General features: G+C 41.9%; 1 protein-coding gene across 1 annotated transcript in view; it reads left to right on the plus strand.

The window, feature by feature from the left end:
• LOC149297797 (WD repeat-containing protein 72-like) overlaps positions 1-16,644 on the plus strand; it is a 78,808-nt gene extending 62,164 nt beyond the window's left edge. The window contains exons 18-21 of the mRNA XM_089488233.1: positions 6,586-6,678; positions 8,910-9,069; positions 9,560-9,569; positions 15,643-16,644. Of these exons, the coding sequence (XP_089344359.1) occupies positions 6,586-6,678; positions 8,910-9,069; positions 9,560-9,569; positions 15,643-16,644 (1,265 nt within the window). The remainder of the gene's footprint in view (positions 1-6,585; positions 6,679-8,909; positions 9,070-9,559; positions 9,570-15,642) is intronic.
• The last annotated feature ends 4,188 nt before the right edge of the window (positions 16,645-20,832 follow it).

Genomic DNA, 20,832 nt, shown 5'->3' on the forward strand with positions numbered 1-20,832 from the left:
CAGCTCCATCGGCCCCTACGTCAATCCGGCCCTGGGCTGCCCGGCCCACCGGGAAAATGCTGTTCAAAAGGTATGGGTGGTGCAGACTGCAGGGGTGGAGGAGCTAATTAAAGTATTACAAGATGAAAGTGGAGAAGCATCGAACACTAATTCCACCATGGGTGCTAGAAACCTTAGTGCCAACCTGGTTCACATAATGTTTCTACCTGCAAAAAGCTTATCTGACATTATTGTGCTTCTAGTTCCAAAATAGCTGACAAGCTATCTGTTGGCTACCATGTGCTGGAGATGGAATAATGCGGCTTTACTTTAAAATAGACTTGGGCACCAGGGGGCTCTTCGTGTTCGTCTTCGTGCTCGTCTTCGGCAAAAAAAAAAATTCGTATTCCGCGAATATTCGCCTGGTCCTGTCTTCTCTTCGGGCGAATATTCGCGGACATTCTTCGTGTTCGGGTTTTCTTCGTTTTCCCCGGTTAAGGGGTTAAAACGGGGTTAAAGCCGCTCTGGCGCCAGGAGTTTAAATGTCCGTATGAGCAACTCTATTGGTTGATGGCAGACGAGCCCCCTGCTGGCGACCAATAGGGTCGCTCGTTCAGACTGTTAAACTCCTGGTGCCGTAATTGTCCGGCAGATCCCGCTGGTCTCCCTGTTCTATCATTTATTAACTGATAGAACAGGGAGACCAGTGGGATCTGCCGGGTAAGTTGCAGCATTTGGGTTTTAAAAATCTGCACGAGCCACTCTGTTGGTCGCTCGTGCAGACTTTTAAAACCCCAATGCTGCAACTTACCCGGCACATCCCACTGGTCTCCCTCCCTGTTCAATTAATTAAATGTCCGTACGAGCGAACAATAAAGTCGCTCGTACGGACATTTAACTAATTGAACAGGGAGGGAGACCAGTGGCATCGGCAGGGTAAGCTGCAGCATTGAGGTTTTAAAACCCCAATGCTGCAACTTGCCCTGCAGATGCCACTGGTCTTTAACTAATTGAACAGGGAGGGAGACCAGTGGCATCTGCAGGGTAAGTTGCAGCATTGGGGTTTTGAAACCCCAATGCTGCAACTTACCCGGCACATCCCACTGGTCTCCCTCCCTGTTTAATTAATTAAATGTCCGTACGAGCGAACAATAAAGTCGCTCGTACGGACATTTAACTAATTGAACAGGGAGGGAGACCAGTGGCATCGGCAGGGTAAGTTGCGGTGTTGGGGTTTAAAAACCTCAATGCTGCAACTTACCCGGCAGATCCCACTGGTCTCCCTCCCTGTTCAATTAGTTAGGGGTTAAGTTTATTTTTAAAGGGTTAAGGGGCCGTGCAAGTGAGCCTATTGGTCGCTTGCACGGCCCTTTAACCTATGGATTTCCGCTCCCGTTAACCCCTTCGATGCTGTGTTAGATAACGCAGCATCGAAGGGGTTAACGGGAGCGGAAATCCATAGGTTCGCTGGCAGGGGTTACAAAGACCGTGCGAGTGAGCCTATTGGTCACCTGCAGGGTCTTCCTCTGGCATCAACCAATTGGTTGATGCCAGAGGAGGTCCCTGTAGGCGACCAATAAGCTCATTCGCACTGCCCTGTAACCCGTGACGGCGAACCTGCGGATTTCCACTTCCGGGAACTGCCGCGAAGACAAGGTAAGTTAGAAGAGGGGGGGAGAATGGTAGACGAAGACGAAGACAATCACGAAGATGTTCGTGGTGTGTGTCTTCGTCTTCGCCTACGTTTTACCGCCGCCGTCTTCTCTTCGGCGTGTCTTCGGAACGAACACGAAAATGCACTCTTCGTGCTCGTTTCCATGTTCGCCCGAAGACGAATGCACAAGTCTACTTTAAAACAATTTTAAGGACAATGGGGGGTCCCTAAACCCATTGAAAACACATTTTGAGCCTGTACATGTACGGGCTTTGTCATTAAGCGGTTAAAGTAATGGCATTTTATTCATATATATACCTTCCTTCTCACCTTGATGTACCACCTTTTCCGCAGACTATACAGCACAGCAGTGGCACAGGCAGGCTGTTTCAGGGGCAGCGGTGGCACAGGCAGGCTGTTTCAGGGGCAGCGGTGGCACAGTCAGGCTGTTTCAGGGGCAGATGTGGCACAGGCAGGCTGTTTCAGGCGCAGATGTGGCACAGGCAGGCTGTTTCAGGCGCAGATGTGGCACAGGCAGGCTGTTTCAGGGACATTGGTGGCACAGGCAGGCTGTTTTAGTGGCAGCGATGGCACAGGCAGGCTGTTTTAGGGGCAGAGGCCTGACACATCAATGTCTGGCTTGGTGTATAATGCTAGGGGTTATGCTGCACTACCGTTATGCTGTACAGTATCTGATCAGTAAATGTTATTTATTTAAACTCATATGATTTACTTATTTAGTTTTTTTCCAGTTGACATACAGTTTTGTGAAATAAATATTATTGCCAACATTATTTTTTTTGTGTGGGGGGTGCCACATGCAGAATCCACCCCGGGTGCAAAATACTATAGGTACGCCCCTGATACATACCGTTCCAGAAGCATTTGCATTTTCTAGAACCAAAACGTTATCGAACCAACACATGCAACTCAGCCTTCTATCAAATACCTTAAACCTCCTGTTCCCTTACTATTCCTATGGGGCTGGTATGCATTCCTTTAAAATTAATTGCTCATTAATACATAATCATTAGAAAATTTTGTTAAAAAATTCTGTTAGAGAAAATTGATACAAGATAATGCAATATCCTCTTGCAAGTTGTCTGGAAAACCAGACCCAATTAACATTAAAATCTCAATCTATATTAATATAATCCAGCAGAAAAGCTAAATGAAGTCTGTCCTGTTAATTGACTGTATTGAACTGATTTGGTGCATTTTTAGTACCGCGTGTTAAATCCTTTTGTCCCTTAGGATAAATGATAGCTGTCAATCAAAAATAAATTAGTAGAGATGGAGCTCTGATACTACACCACAAGGAACACTCATCTATGTTGGCACCAATGATTTACAGCAATCCTTGTCATTGATTGGTGCCCATGTATGAACACTTTGTTTGTCTCTGTGCATAGGGGAAAAATAACTAGAACAGAAGGCCAGAAATGTCGTAAGACTAATTAGTGTTACGGTCAAAATGCCTTGTCAGCTCCCATCCAGACCTGTTAATTTGCCTTCTTCTCTATTTGTACTCGTATGTATCTATATGGATTAATGTCAGTGGCGGAAATACCGGGGTCGCGACTGTGACCGGGCCCTGGAGTTCTCCCACTCAAGGGGGTCCAAGCAGGGCCGGACTGGCCCACCGGGATACGGGGAAATTTCCTGGTGGGCCCGCAGATTCGGCCGGCGGAGCGGGATTGGAGGCCGCCTCCGGCGCCAGGGGCAGGCTGGGCAGGGGGACAATTGCCCCCCAGGCTGCCCGAAATCTAATCTAAGCGGCCACTTGGTGCTGATGCGGCCGGCGCTACTATAATACTTGTTTTTTTAATTTAATATGGCAAGCTGGTCCGGCTTGCCATATTAAATTTTAAAAATGTATTAAAGCAGCGCCGGCCGGCGGCATCAGCACCCAGCAGCCGTGTGCGATGGCCACCTAGTGATGGAGCAGCGTGAAGGGTGAAAGCTCCGCCCCCTCGCACGGACCTTTCACCCCTCACGCTGCTTCCATCACTATGCGGCCATCAGATTGCTGGGAATGTAATCTAAACGGCCGATGCGTGCTGATGCCGCCGGCCGGTTCTGCTTTAATACTTTTTTTTAAAGCATATACATTAAAAAAAAAGTGCTAAAATAGCTCCGGCCGGCGGCATCAGCACGCATCGGCCGTTTAGATTACATTCCCAGCAATCTGATGGCCGTATAGTGATGGGAGCAGCGTGAGGGGTGAAAACTCCGCCCCCTCGCACTCAGACTGCTGGAGCACCGGATGTCGAGTCAGTGACATCCTGTCAGGATAGAGAAGAGAACAGTGTGCAGCTACCAGAGGACGGAAGTGAAGAGAAGTAGAAGGTCAGTAAACTAATGTATTTTTTGTGCAAACTGTATAATATTTTTTTGTATTTGTTAAAAACAAAAAAATTGGCATGTGTGTCCCCCTATATGCCACTCTGCCTCCAGAAATGCCTTATACCCCCCTATATGCCACTCTGCCCCATGATATGCCTTTTAACCCCCTTTATGCCACTCTGTCTCCAGAAATGCCTTTTAACCCCTATATACCACTCTGTCTCTATAAATGCCTTTTAAACCAGAGTGGCGTATAGGGGTATAAGGCATTTCTGGAGGCAGAGAGAGGCATATAGGGGGTTAAAAGGCATATCAGGGGGCAGGGTGGCAAGCCTGGGGCAGATGTGCATAACTGGGGGGGTCAGGTTGGCAAATAAAAGGAAAAAAATAAAAATAAATGTAGATTGAAGGGGATAGGGTAGATAGCCTGAGAAGGAGGGAGAGGAGGATAGATTGGGTTGGGGGGGCCCTTAACAAATTCTCGCACTGGGGCCCTAAGGCTTCTAGTTACGCCCCTGATTAATGTTAATGCTATAGTCCATTTTGTATACTGTCAATTTTATTGTTGTTAGTTTACGCTTCCTTTTTATCTCTTTAGTTACACTGCTACAAAATCTGATGGCCCGCTGTAAGTAAAATGTAATGATGTAATATAGGGCTGCATAATTCACCCAGTTTTCTTAATTTATACAGTTCCTTTCCAGCATGTTGGACGCTTAAAGAAGCACATAGTATGTTGCCTAAAAAAGGAAGGGGCAAAAAACGAACCTAAAAATGTGTCAGAATTGTTTTGGTCGATTTGCACACGTCAACAATTCACTGGCTAAAAGCAGATTATATAGTATAGGTGTAAATAATACAACCTGTACCTGCACATGCGATTAAGTATCAATTCAATTAATTAACCAATTCATTATTATTAATTCAACCTAAATAATGTTTTAGCCTCCAAAGGAAATCATAGATTAATACCAGTAAATATTAACTAAAGCTATTATAGGCTATTATAATGAATATCATTATTAGACTAAACATTTCCTTTAATGTAAATGTAGTGGCAGTGACTAAAGAAAGGCCACATAGCTGTATGCAGAATAATATTTTGAGGTTAGAGGTTTCATGTTAACTTCAACTTAATTATTCAGGTATACATTTAAATATCAAGTCAAATTAGAAATAACATGAAATTGGTACTTCCTTTGGGCAATAAATCTTACATATGATGGAACCTACTGAAGGTAAACCCAGTGTCTTAGAACTGTTCTGCTGTTCTTACTTCACTCTGTCATGTTAATTCCCAAGTGCAAAGTGTATACATGTGACACAAAGATACCAGTTTTGGACACATTGGTCATACATTCATAATTACATAGCCGTGAAATGAAAATGCTTTAGTACTAGAAAAACTGTACAATTTTGACCTTGAAATATAGTTGTTCATATACACACAAACATATTCTAAGCAGGGAAAAATGTGGCCTATTTCTCGGCTGGTAAAATAATCCCTGTGATAAGTGTAGTGTCTGAGCAGAAGATGACTGAATGATAACATATCATGCAGGGAATTGAGTGTGGGGGGGTTGCACCTGCTTACCGTGCCCCACCGTCATATTCACTATGGGATGGGGTGTGTAAAGTGTTGTTTGGCATATGATTAGATTAAAACAGGATACACTTGGGAGCCAAACACATTTTGGCTGTCATATGGTCAGTTAGTAACATTTCACGTTACGGCAATTTATTGTGTCAGAAGCGGAAAGATAATAAAATGGCTGTCTTACTTGGCCTAAAAATTGAACATGTATAAGTAACACATTTCTTGCTACACTGAAATCAGAATACAACATGCATTCATAAGTGTTTCTTAATTAAGGCAGGGGTACATAAGTGGAGTAGACTTCCTGCTGAAGTGGTAGAGCATAATACAGTGATGGAATTTAAGTATGCGTATTGTAGCATAAGACTATCTTCATGTCAGAAAAATAGCAATTTGAGGTTTAGGGTAAAGTTGTAAGTGAAATAGACAGACTAGTTTCCTGCCCAACATCAAATTAAAATTGTGCTACTATTGGAGGATAGAGATTGTATCATTTTGGCAGGTGAAACACACAGTTTTTTTTTAATATGGTGGCCAAATATCAAACACGCTTTTCGTAGAACATTTCGCCCAGGACTTAAAACACTGTATTAAGTGCTGTCTGATTCTTACAGTGTTAATAATGGATTCATCGTACTTGTATTTTACTTAAACTACCCAAGTTGGAAGTCGGGCTTGGAGATGTAGGACGATCTGGTGGACTATATGTTACACTCTGGTTGTGCTAATCTGTATTGTATGCACAAGTATTTTTCCATCTTGTACCATAAGTAAAAGCAACATCTGTCTAGCAAAGAAGTGCTAATGTTATCCAGCTTCCCCTGTTAACTTAATATTATGTCCTCTTGAGCACCAACCCTTGATTAGTATGTAGCTAAGTTTTTTTTTTTGTTTTTTTTTTTATCATAGGGTACTTATTGTTTAGCATGTGTAACTTCGTATAAAATACAATAGGTTGTTGAGTTTGTAAGATTATAAAACTCACTGTCTGCCTCCTTTATATCTGCAGCTCCAGGGAGTTTCATAAAAAATGAAAGTGGGTCCAAATCTGTGAATTTTCAAGAACCGGACAAAAGTACATTAGAGGATTCTGATAGTCCAGGTAAGCGGCTCATGTTTAATAGGATGCTTTATGTCACCTGTACTCATAAAAATGCAATAGACTAATAGTATCTCAGAGCAGCTACAGCATCAAATTAATTGCCATCTCCAAGGGTCACTTTTTGGAGTTATTTCACTTTGCTCTTTCATCAAGAATTGAAGTCTTAGATTGGCAAAAGGTTTTATGACTAGGAAAAGAAAGCTGACACTATCACTTCATTATAATTAGTTTTAGACTAAAACATTTTGTTAATATATGTTCAAGGTCCAACCTTTGAACACACAGCTGGTTATAGAATAGCTGTTTCTGATTGTATAAAGAGCTGGTTTAACTACAGAGAGGCTGACATAAGCAAGATGACATTGCTATATAATTTTAAATCTTTTTTAAACGCCAGCTTTTGGAGCTGTATCTACTGCGACAATGTGATTTTACTTTCATCTGTAATGTACAAGCACTAAAATGCTTTCAAAATTCAGGATCTTTAACTTTGTATGTGAATTTTTAACTCTCAAATCAAGTTTCTAAAGATTTAACAAAAATGATGGCAATCATTTTAAGCACATTTTAGTTACTCATTGAATGATTCAAAATGGCAGCAAAATGCCTTTATTCATTTTACGGTTCTTGCCTGTTTTTAATTTCAAGTGTAATCCAGCATTTTTGTGATGAATTTGACAGGGCATCTGAATTTTGATACAATCTTTCTGCAGCTTGTCAGCTTAGTTAAGAAATTTCAGAGTCATGTAGCCATGTTGACAGAGGGCAGCTGCAAGTACTCCCTTGACCTGTCCCCAAGGAAAATTGTTGAGATTTCATTTTCAGTGAAAAAGCACAGCAAAAACTTACAACAGGTCACAATAAAATCTGGCTAGGGACTAGTTATTGCACATTTTCATTAGTCTGTTTACTATATTTTAACACCCATACAAAGTCATATTTAGTAACCAGTAAAATGCAACACTGATACTTTGTGGGCTCTAATAAGTTTCAAGGCCCAGAATGGCTATTTATAATACTGACCTGGAAAGTAACGAAATATCTGCATGCCAACGTTTCCATAAACAAATAGTTTAGTGATATGTAAGGTAATTTGAGTAATAGAGTAGAGTTTGGCACAAGATGCGGCTGACTGCTTCATCAGACATGTCATTGGGTGTTCAATTCAGTTTTGATTTACCCCTTTCCAGGATTATCATCTTTTCTACTGATTATCTAATTTGTTCTCACAATGTTTAAATATTGGCAAGTTGGCAACTGTAACCATAAGTCTCAAACAAAATATTTTAGAACTTAAATGCATAAATATGTCCTTAATAAGTATGTGCAGAAAACCTGCAGATAGTGGTATATGACAGGTGGCACTCAAGAGGTTAATATATCTTGTCCTCTAAGCAGTAAATTAAGGGTGGAACACATTTTCTATTTTCTGGTTATACATACGTTATATTTAAGAAGGTATACTTAAAAACAATCAAATAGCCATTAACAGAAGTTTTAAGCCCTTATAACATATTTTTAAGGGAAATATAAAAATGTAGCTCAGCAGCCACACAGAGTACATTGTTCTACTGAGAGATATGTACAGCAAATTACTAGATAGCGTTGAATAAAATTGATGACATGGGATCTGGTCGCAAACTAAAAAAAAAAAGGATTCTTCATATATGGTGTCATTGTGTAAGCCGTAAACAATGAATTGCTCTAGCTTCCCTGTGTATCCATCGCTGAATTTTAAAACACTGTTTCTTATAACTATGAAAACCTCTGGAGATTTCAGAACTGGTCTCAATGGCATCCACTGAGAATTTGTGGCTTGGTTGCTATGGAGACATCGTATTTCTCCAAGAATTGCTCATATTGATCCGTGGACAGGCGTAAATGGCCAAAATAGTGAGAAGAATGAAATAGGTGGGCAGTACAAAAAATGACCAGGGGTTATGGCCTGGAAATAAGCTTATAGTACACACTTAAGTAAAGAAAAAAGAACCCGTTTCTGTTGTGTTTCTGGATTTTTGGACTTTGTGCTATTTGTCTTCTTTCACTGTAGACTGAAAGAAACTTGTTAGTGGCTTGTCATGTCAGATCTTCTGTGCTTGTCCTCACACAGCTGTCAACCTCCCAGCTATGTGCGGTTCAAGACACAACAAAGAGCCAGCCACATGAATTATTTATTGGTCCCTGTGCGGATGAAATTTAGTGATAAGAAATTAAGACACTTCCAATTGCAGGGTCAGAAAAATCCCCATTATGTAATAGTAAACTTGTACTCCTAGTATTTAAAGAAATGACCACCCTTGTGAATAATGAAGCTAACAATGGACTGTACTATATTGAATTTGAAAAGGAATTTAAATGTATACATAGAGAAAGTTCTGTTGAATGCACGATGTATGGCCTAACTCACAACTTAACTACAAAACAAAAGTGGATAGGCCTAAGTCAAAAATTAAATAGGTAATATATATAAAATTAATATAATGTAATATATTTGTTTCCCTTTTGGAATACTCTAATAATAAAAAATAGGTTCTAGAACATTTATAAACGCATGATCCCTGCCCATTCTGTGTTAAACAACATAGATGTCTATTAATAATGTAATAATATAATAAATATATATAATGATATAAAGTGCTGTGAAAATGTATTTGTCTCTTCACAATTTCTTCTATTTTTGCATATTTGACACACTTAAATGTTTTAGTTTAATTTTATGATCAAAGATGACACGAGAAAGCACAAAATGCACATTTCATGTATAAAAGAGAAAAAGTTATCCAACCCTACCCAGCCCTATGTGAAAAAGGAATTGCCCTCTTATTTACTAAATCAACAAATTAACCAAATGTATTTGATAATTGTGTTCATTTTTTACTAGACTCACCCAGGTAGTGATTGTTGAATCTAAACGTTAATTAAATAGAATCTGTCTTGCAAAGTGAAGGACAGATAAACAATGTCTGGAAAAGACAAAGCGATTTTTAAGGCTCTGTGACTCCAGCAAATCACTGCGACAGCCATTATGTACAAATGGTAAAGAACAGTATTAAACCTTCCCAAGAGTGGCTGGCCTACCTAAATTCCTCCAAGAGTGTATCAAGACTCATCAAGGAGTTCACAAAAGAACCCAGACTAACATGTAAAGAGCTGCAGGCCACACTTGCCTTAATTAAGGTCAGTGTTCATAAGAAAGAAACCGTGCAAAAATGGCATCCACAGGAGAGGTGCGAAAACCACTGCTGACCAAAAATAACACAAAAGATTTGCCAAGAGCGACCATGATGACTCCCAATGTCTTTGGAATAATATTCTGTGGATTGATAAATCGAAAGTGGAGCTTTGCAGTTGGATTATGCAGCAAGACAATGATCTGAAGAACACAAGCAAGTCAACCTCTGAATGGCTCAAGGAGTGGTCTAATCAAAGCCCTGACATGAATCCAATTGAGTAGCTGTGGCATTACCATAAAAAGGCAGTGCATGCTTGAAAACCCTCCAATGTGGCTGAATTAAAACAATTCTGCCAAGAATAGTGGGCCAAAGTTCCTCCACAGCGATGTCAAATCTTTATTGCAGCAGGCAGTTTGTTCGTAAAAGGGCTGGAAAGCAGTACAAGAATGAGTGTTTACAGGCAACAGTGAGGCATGGTGGAGGTTCCTTGCAAGTTTGGGGCTTCATTTCTGTAAATCCAGTTAAGGACTAGGTCAGAATTAATGTGAACAATTTTGGACTGGCCCAGGGAGGCAGGAACAAAATGTGATCACGTAATGCCAGGCCACGTGATCCTGCAGCTAAAGGCTGTTCAAATACTCTGCGAACAGCACAGAAAAACTACTGTTGAACTGAGTGTGAGTGTGTAACTCTGTGCAAATGTGAGAATGTGTGCGACTGTGTATGTAAGCTACTGGAGGAGAGGTAATGGAAAGATGCCAAATATTATATTGAATAAGAGTAGAGACAGGGAGAAATGAAAGATAATAAAAGGGGGAGGATTGAGATAAAGAGGATGAGAGACATAATGAGAAAGGGGAGGAGACCAGAGACTCTCAGAGGAGACCACTGTGGGAACAATCTGAGTGCTGGGGCAAATCTTATGGATGCAATGTGGGTTCTGGGTGTACATATACTCATCTTCTGATGGCTACTTCCAGCAGGATAATGCACCATCTCACATCTCAAACTGGTTTCTTGAACATGAGAATGAGTTCACTGTACTCCAATGGCCTCCACAGTCACCATATCTCAATCCAATAGAGCACCTTTGGAATTTGGTGGAACGGGAGATTTGCATCATGGATGTGCAGCCGACAAATCAGCAGCAACTGCATGATGCCATCATGTCCATATGGACCAAAATCTCTGAGGAATGTTCCCAACACCTTGTAGAAAGTATGCCACGAAGAAGAAAGGCAGTTCTGAAGGCAAAAGGGGGTCCAACCTGGTACTAGCAAGGTCTACCTAATAAAATGGCCAGTGAGTATAGATGCACAGTGTGCGCAGCGACCACTCCCAAAGTGGACTCCACTGCTATCTATATGTGGGCTCTAGCCCCCGATCTTTTGGAGACCTAGCAGCACCTCTGCATAACGCCAAAGTCATTAAGTACTATCTCCAGCAGAGTCCTAAATGTGATGGGATGGCCCCCACAGAGCCCTGATCTAAAAATCAAGTCTGTCTGGGGTTACATGAAGAGAGACAATCAACTGATGCTGTCTATATCTACAGAGAAACTGTGGTTAGTTCTCCAAGATGTTTGGTACCACTTACCTGCAAATTTCCTTAAAAAAAACTGTGTGCAAGTGTAGTTAGAAGAATTAATGTTGTTTTGAAAGCAAAAGGCCAGGCACATATTGATTTGATTTAGATTTTCTGTTCTCTCACTGCATTTTGTTATTTGATAAAAAAAACCCGTTACATGCCTTTTTTTTTTTTTTTAAAGTACTCTTACCAACCCAAAAATTTGAACAGCACTAATATATATATATATATATATAAGTACAGTGTAATCTTTTCTTTCTGTTTTTCAGATGACATGAAGCAGAATCCATGGATGTCCAAAGTGTGTTACTGTAAAGTCTGTTAAAATATATGAAAAATGCCAATGGCAGTTCAGAAATATTCTATACTATACCTGAACTGTATTTTAAATTGTTACTCAAAATCTTATTATTTATATAGTCAAAATGCTTGTTTAGATAAAATAATATTTGGCTGAAAAATTGTACCTCTGCAATGTATATTTTTAAGAATTTTGACAAGCATCATTTCTCCTTGTCAGATATAAATTTGGTATCTTAAAATGTTATATATATTTTTTTTGTGTTGCGCAATGTCGAATTCTGGCAGACTTGGCCCAGGGTGGCAGGTTCAGGTTCTCTGTTTCAGAACAGGGTCATATTTACAAATAAATAAAATTTGATGTTTTCAATATTAGTACAGATGATTTACAATTTGTTACTAGCATATATATTACCTCAACAAATAAATAGAATGCATTTATAAAAATTTTGGTCTTAAAGCTACTTTTTATTAAAAATTAGTTGTTTTGCACACTCTTGCATAAACACTTTTTGAAACAACGTAGCAAGTTTCACATAGAATTTCTGTTTTGTAACAGCTCAAAACCAGTAAATCTGGGAACATATAATATTATCTGTTATTTTCCAATGAACCTGTTATATGTACCTTAATGGTTTTAGAGTTAAATATAACAGTATAAAAATAAATCAGTGTCTAAAGAAAATATGCATCTGCACAATTAAAAATTACTTTGTCAAATAAGTGAAACTATCTTGAAATTGAATATTTAAAAAAAAAAAATAAAACAGTGTACACACCATGCAACCAAAATGTCTAACAGTACATAAATAAAATAAAAAAATTATAAAATTTTTCATTTATGGTTCCTATAGCACAGACACTGTAAAATTCCATACGTCATGGACAATGCTAGCAAAGCTGCATAACCTCAGTAGTTGACACCTACAGTATTCTATATACAATAGACTCACATCTATTAGTGCTCCCTTGGGAATCCTTTTTTTTTTTTTTTTTTTTTTTTTGAGAAATTCCAACTACATGTTCTAATTTAATGTGGGAAAGTGTTACCTGCCTTTTTTACTGATTATATTTATATATATATATATATATATATATATATATATATATATACTTACATTGAAACATGGAACTTGATGCAGAAAAGAACCGAAATGAGCGAGGAGAGGTCACTTCCAGCAGGACTGGAAGTCCTATGTAATACACACATAGCCTACAGTGCTTTCAGTGAAAATAAAGAAACAGGGAGAAGAGACCAAAGTAGCAAGGCATGATGATACTTATCAAAACTAAAGAAACAAAGTGGTATCACTCGACAAGCTTAAAAAACAGGACGTAATCATCTATGACATTACATACCATAAGATGAACCTTGAAATAATTAAAGTAATGGCAATGGAAGACAAAAACCCTATAGGATAAGACAAAAGTGTCCATGTGTTATTGCTCCTTTCGATTTCTCAGGCTTTAGAAAGGAATTTAAAAATGGCCAACAATCCCAGGATGGATTTTTTTGCTTCTCAAAGCAATATTCTCTAAAGATTCTATTCACTATCTACATATTATGACAGGAGACATTTAAACTCACTGTCTTTTTGCAAGCATGCACATCATTTAAACAATTATGCAGTAAAGAAGACTGTGCAACTGAAAAAATGTTCTCGCTGTCTATACCATACAACAAACTTTGGGCACAATAGGGCCCATGTGGGCATTTTGGAGTGTCAAACATTTGCAAAAGGAGTTGAGTAAAGCCTTATGTGACCCCTATAAATATTGTGGTATAATTTGTACCATGAAAGCTGTACTGCATTTCTATCATGTGGTGAGAATGTGCAGTATCACTATGTTTGTTCTGTACTTATTTTTTTTCTTCAGGTGATGACATAAATTAAAATACAAATGCATAGTTTCACTGTGTTAATATACTGTGTCCAAGATCTCGCGTAAGTACAAAGTATATTAAAACACATGCAACACCTCAAATAATGTCACGAATTAGTAACAAAGTAGTCTTTTTTGTCAATTTTTGTCAATGTTTTACGCTGTGCTGCCTTCGTTGTCTGAATCCTAGTTGTAATAAGAATTTGTAGGATGGAAAATGTGAATTACTTAATCACTTTTTCTTCCCCAATCCAGTCCAGGATTTAATGAACAAGCTGAAATTTTTGAACATTGTCAGTCCATAGTTACTCATATACTTCTCAGGTCTTACCTCTACCATACATACATTGATAAAGAGACTGCTCCCACCAAAGTGGACAATACCATACAAAGAAAATGTTAAAAGAAGACTACAACATTCTATGCAAGGCTATATTGAGGACCTGTTGTTCCAATAACACCATTAATGGAAATACTCTTCTCCATTTTTAAGTAAATAAGTGTGACTGTTTCATTATATTATAAAGACTGCATAAAATCTGCTTAATACTCACACAATATATCCAATTTTAAGTTTCCCTGCAACTTTAGCTTTAAAGTAAGCATGTGTATTATGCACAAACACATTTTACCCTAGATTTTATACTAAAATGTTTAATAAATAAACATATGGCTGTTTGTCCTCACTGTATTTTCTACCACCTCCTGTTTCTAAGATGAGTTTATGTTATTATGCTGTAGTTTCACTGAATTTCAAATGCCAGTAACACATAAGGATTGGGGGAAAAGTTTGAACTTTCCATTGTTAATTTGTTATTTGCTTTCTTGTATTTTCTTTTGAAACTAAATATCAAAGTAAATCATTGAAATGAAAAGAAAATCTACAGTAATATAATTTACATGCAATAATTTCTGTGCATTTTCATACATATCCACAAAAGAAATACTATTTGTCAGTCTACACAATTGCTAGGCATGATTATGAGATGTTACAAGTCATGATAAACCACCTGCCAGCAGCATAATAGAAACAGCACCCTGCAGTTCTCTTTGAATATTTCTTCACTTGTCTATGCCAGCACAAAATGCAAGTTATTATAAGCAACATATTCTAGAAAAAAAACTTAGTACTGAAGCCATTAGATTGTATCATTATTTTGGTTCTGAATTAATGTGGAGTCTATATCATCACTGAAATTATTTCCTTCTGTGAAAGTTTCTGAGAATTGCTAACAATTTGAGAATGGTGTGACCACAATTCTGATGAGAATAGTATTTCTAACTTTTGAATGTGAATTAAGTTCAAAGAAAATTCATATGATTTATATCCATTATGTATTCCCAGTGAACCCTAAATTTTACTTTAGTAACTTTTGCATTGCTCACAGTTTATTTTTTTTACACATATAGTGTTTCTTTTCCCTGCCATCCCAGGTGACACTATGAGAGACTCTTCCTCCGTACCTGAGATAGGGCAGGACTCAAACAGTTAAAAGGCCCCTCCCCTCCTAGCACCCTCAGTGTTTTTTCCTGCCCTACATCAGGTAGGGAGGACTCGTCTCCCGTTTGTTATTTTTTCTCGGCTCTAGGTTGAGCCGGTTCTCCCTAGGGCTAAGCCCCCCCGGGTGGGGGATGCCTGCACCATAGCATACTCACCGTGGCTGAGCGGTGGTCCGTCCGGCTTCCTTCCCTCAGCTCCCGCGGCTTCCTTTGCTGATCTGCCGTTAGACGCCGCGGTTCCGGTGTCTCGGCGTGTTTCAATATGGCGTCCCTGCTTCTTCCGGCGAGGAGTTCTAGGCATGTCCGGTATGCATTCCTAGCCTCGTTTTCGGGTCAATTCAAAAATTTGGCGCCAAATTTGCTGCTGTTGCAGTTTGTAGCCTGGTATGAAGCTATTTAAGCGGTGTGGTGAGTTGAGAGCTGTTTATATATATATATATATATATATATATATATATATATATATATATATATATTTCTAACGGTGCTGTTGCATCCTGTTTACTTATGTCTGCTCCAGATAATTCTGAGCCTCCCTCTGTTGAGGAAAGACCTAAAAAAGGCTTTATCTAAGACTAAGCATGCGCAGTGTTCTGGTTGTCACAAGCCTCTGCAGGATTCTAAGAAAAAGCTCTGTTCTGCCTGTCTAAAGTCTGTGGCGGATTCTGAAGCCTCTGGTGGGAGAGAATTTTTAGCCTGGCTTAAGGAAGAGATGCAGTCTACCTTTTCTGCCTTTCGTCAGTCGGTTCCTGCTCCTCCCCATCTTCCGGCAGTACGGGAACCATCTTTCCTGGGTTATCAGCAGTTTTCTGACTCCGAGTTCGATTACCCTGAGCTGGAGGAGTATTCTTCAGAGGAAGGTGAAATCCAGGAGGAAAGTTTCTTTTTGTTTCCGGTGGAAGAGATTGATACTCTCGTCTCTGCTGTAAAGTCGGCCATGAACTTGGAGGATACAGCTAAACCTAAAAAAGATCACTTTTTTTCCGGCTTCTCCAAGCAGTCACCGTCTTTTCCTGTACACCCTGCTTTATCCGACATCATTAAGCAGGAATGGAACCATCCAGAGAGGAGAATTAACCTGTCCAGGCGGGTGAAACGCCTTTTTCCGTTTGAGGAGGACTTTGTCAAATTCTGTGCAAACCCGCTGGTTGACACCGCCGTGATGAAAGTTTCCAGAAAGACTGCCTTGCCGCTGGAGGATGGCTCTCATTTTTCGGATCTTATGGAAAAGAAGGCTGAAGCAGCCGTTAAGAAATCTTTTGAAGCTTCCACCGCTGCTTTTAAACCTGGCATAGCATCTGCCTCGGTGTCTCGAGCTGTTAAAATCTGGCTGTCGCAGATCGAGGAAGAGGTTGCAGCTAAAACACCTAGAGAAACTACCCTCAAGAACATTGCTGCTCTCAAGTTGGCAGTGGATTTTCTCTGCGATGCCTCAATTGAAAATGTCAGGATGTCAGCCAGGGCCTCTGCACTTTCTGTGGCGGCCAGACGGGCCTTATGGCTTAAAGCCTGGGGGGGCTGACAATGCCTCAAAGAACAGGCTGCTTTTAAAGGAGGGTCTCTGTTTGGTGAGGAACTGGAGTCCCTGCTTGAGAAAACGACTGGTGATAAACATTGGATGCCACAACGCAGAACTGCTTCCAGGAGGCGGCAGTCCTTTCGTCCATACTTTCCAGGCCAGTCCAGGTCCGGTTTCTCTCGCCCTGCAAGGGAACATGCCTTCCGGGGCAGATTTCATCGTGAAAGGGGTAGATATGACAGGTTCGCCTTCCCCAAAGCGGCCCAGGACCCCAAAGGTTTTGCATGACTCGGCAGGCATCCCGGTGGGAGGAAGACTTCGGCATTTCATAGACTATTGGTTCTTCATCACCCAAGATTCCTGGGTGAGATCCATCATATCCCAGGGTTATCGACTACAATTCGAAAGCAAGCCTGCAGACCAGTTTTTGATTTCCCACCTTCCTCAGAACGTGGAACAGCGGGGATTCCTGTTGTCTGCCGTCCAACAGTTTGTAGATACAGAAGTCCTTATTCCCGTGCCCCTGCAGGAACAGAGTCAAGGGGTTTATTCTCGTGTCTTTTTGGTTCCAAAAGCACCAAAGGGGTTTCGTCTCATTATAGACCTACGTTTCCTGAACCGTCACCTTCGTTTCCTAAGGTTCAAGATGGAGACTGTACGATCAGCTCTGGACTCTCTAAATCTTCGAGACTTCATGGTCTCCATAGACCTAAAGGATGCGGATCTTCATGTCCCTATACACCCCTCCCATCAACGGTTTCTGCGGATAGCTATTCCTTGGGGTTCAAGAATCAGTCATTTTCAATTTCAAGCCCTTCCATTTGGACTGTCTCCAGCCCCCAGGGTGTTTACAAAGCTCCTTGCAGTGGTGGTGGCCCATTTCAGACGTCAAGGTATTTCGGTCATCCCTTACCTGGACGATTGGCTGATTCACACTCATTCAGCTGCTCTCCTTCAGTCTCACCTTTCCCGGGTGGTCCAGACGCTTCAGGATCTCGGCTGGATTCTAAATTGGGAGAAGTCTGTTAGGGACCAGGAACCAGACGGACACAAAACGTAAAATGCAATCACCTTTATTGTAATGACAATAGTGAACAAAGCCAAATCGTGATCCAAAAGCATATACCAAAAGACAAGCCGGGGTCAGGAACCAAGACGGGTACTCAGACAAGCCGGGGTCAGGAATACAGAGATCAGCGAAGTCAGGAACAAGCCAGGAATCAGGAGCTGGGATGGACGTCAGAGAAAGCCAGGTCATACACAGGAATTCAGGAACACAGCAATAGCACTTGCAGCCGGAAACAACACAAGGGCAAGGAGGAAGTGAAGTTTAGCTGCTAAAATAGCCAAAAGGGGCTGGCTGTGGGCTGGACAATGGGCTGAGTGACAGGAGTGTAGCCATGGCAACCCAGCCAGGGTGTAAGCCTCCAGCAATGCAGCAGAAAAGCAGCTAGACCATAACAGTACCTCCTCCTCAACGACCCCCTCCCCGCGGAGCAGGGCCGGGTTTGAGGGGAAAACGCGAGTGAAAGGCATGAAGGAGAGCGGGAGCATGGACATCTGAGGCTGGAACCCAAGATCTCTCCTCGGGACCGTACCCCTTCCAATGGACCAAATACTGGAGCTTCCCACGGAAGCAACGAGAGTCGACTATGGAGCGGAGCTCGAACTCCTCATGATTGTCTACAGTCACCGAACGGGGGCGAGGAGTGACTGTAGTAAAACGATTACAGACCAGAGGTTTCAACAGTGAGACATGGAACACATTGTGGATGTGCATGTTAGAAGGAAGATCCAGGGCATAGGCCACAGGGTTTACCCGTCGAAGGATACGGAAGGGCCCCACATACCGGGGAGCCAGTTTCTGGGAGGGCACCCGGAGGTGGAGATTTCTGGAGGATAACCAGACGCTCTCCCCGACCTGATAGGAAGGCGCGGGTAGGCGTTTACGATTAGCCTGGAGCTCCTGACACTGTTGTGAGCGTTGAAGTGCCTCCTGAACCTGCACCCATGTGGAACGGATTTGCTGGAGATGATCCTCCAGTGCCGGAATCCCCTGGGAAGTGAAATTATCAGGAATCATGGAGGGCTGATACCCATAATTCACCATGAAAGGGGAGAAGCGGGTAGAGGCCGAGACAGCACTATTATGAGCAAATTCCGCCCAGGGTAGCAGATCCGACCAGTTATTTTGGTGGTCCGAGATGTAGCACCGCAGGAATTGCTCCAAGCCCTGATTGGCCCTTTCCGCAGCCCCATTAGATTGTGGGTGGTAGGCCGAGGAGAAGGAGAGTTGGATACCCAGTTGCGCACAGAAGGCCTTCCAAAATCTCGAGACGAACTGGCTACCCCGGTCAGAAAGTATGACTTTGGGAACCCCATGTAGCCGATAGATCTCCTTGATAAAAACTGTAGCCAACTCCTTAGCGGAAGGGAGCTTTTTGAATGGGATGCAGTGTATCATTTTAGAAAACCGGTCAACAACCATGAGGATAACTGTGTTACCGTTGGACAGCGGAAGCTCGACTATGAAATCCATGGCAAGGTGAGACCATGGCCTCTCACCAGTAGGTATGGGTTGGAGAAGGCCCACTGGAAGGTGACGGGGTGATTTAGTCTGCGCAGACAGGACAGGCTGCTACGAAGGCAACAATATCTTTGTTAAGTCCTGGCCACCAGAAGAGACGGGAAACCGACCAGAGAAGTTGGTTCCTCCCGGGATGACCTGCTGATTTAGGATTATGATAGGTGGAAAGTAACTTGGTACGCAGGTTGACAGGTACAAAACATCGCCCTGGGGGGGTTTCAGCAGGTGCATCTACCTGAGCGGCCCTTATTCTGTCCCCGAGGGGAGATGTTATGCTGGTACGTATGGTAGCCAGTACTCGGTCTGGGGGAATAATCGGACTAGGAGGACGCTCCTCTTTAGCTTTTGAGAACTGTCTAGAGAGAGCATCGGCCCGGACATTTTTGGTCCCTGGCAGGTACGAGACCACATAATTAAAACGGGATAAAAATAATACCCAACGGGCCTGCCTCGGAGTTAAGCGTTTAGCCTCGGACAGGTAGGTGAGATTTTTATGATCTGTGAGAATTAGGATTGGTACGGAAGTTCCCCAGAAAGGTGACCTGCTTGCGGTGGAACTCGCACTTCTCCAATTTGCAAAAGAGATTATTCTCTCGTAACCTCTGTAGGACTTGGGCTACATCAGCGTGGTGGCTTTCTATGGAGGTGGAATGGATCAAAATATCATCTAGGTATACCACCACACATTGTTGGAGCATGTCCCTTAGGACATCATTTATGAATTCCTGGAAAACCGCGGGGGCATTGCAGAGACCGAAGGGCATAACTAGGTATTCATAATGCCCACTCCTGGTGTTAAACGCGGTTTTCCATTCGTGGCCCTCCTTAATCCTTACTAAGTTATACGCCCCTCGCAGGTCAAGCTTTGTAAATACCTTGGACCCTTTTAAGCGATCGAATAACTCGGTAATGAGTGGAATCGGGTAGGCATTCTTAACCGTGATACGGTTGAGCCCCCTGTAATCTATACAGGGTCTCAGTTCGCCGCTCTTCTTTTTCACAAAAAAGAATCCGGTCCCAGCAGGGGAAGAGGATTTACGGATGAACCCCCGGGACAGCGCATCCGCAACATACTCCTCCATGGCCTTATTCTCTGCGACAGATAATGGGTAGACTCGACCTCGAGGGGGTTTGGCACCAGGTTGCAGCTCAACGGCGCAATCGTACGGGCGGTGAGGTGGGAGCTCAGCAGCCCGGCTCTTATCGAATACATCATGAAACTCTTGATACTCCTCAGGCAACAAAGAGACCGGAGAAGTGGTTAGCACCTTCACCACTCTCCCTAGGCATGTTTTGGAACAATTAGGCGACCATGCCAAGACTTCGGCCCTTACCCAATCAAACACGGGATTATGTTTGCGCAACCATGGATATCCTAAAACCACAGGATAATGAGGAGAGTGTATCACCTGGAGTTGAATAATTTCATGATGGAGAGCCCCAACAGCCATAGACAAAGGAGCGGTTTCATGGGTGACCTGCGGGGGCTGTAACGGTCTGCCATCGATCGCCTCAATGGCAAGTGGAGCAGTCAGAAGCTCAACGGAATAGAGTGCTTCTGAGCAAAGGTGCTGTCAATAAAGAGGCCCGCTGCCCCCGAGTCA

The sequence above is a fragment of the Sceloporus occidentalis genome, unplaced genomic scaffold (genome assembly GCF_023333645.1).
Source record: "Sceloporus occidentalis isolate IW3139 unplaced genomic scaffold, rSceOcc1.0.p SCAF_37, whole genome shotgun sequence".
NCBI classification, from domain to species: domain Eukaryota; kingdom Metazoa; phylum Chordata; class Lepidosauria; order Squamata; family Phrynosomatidae; genus Sceloporus; species Sceloporus occidentalis.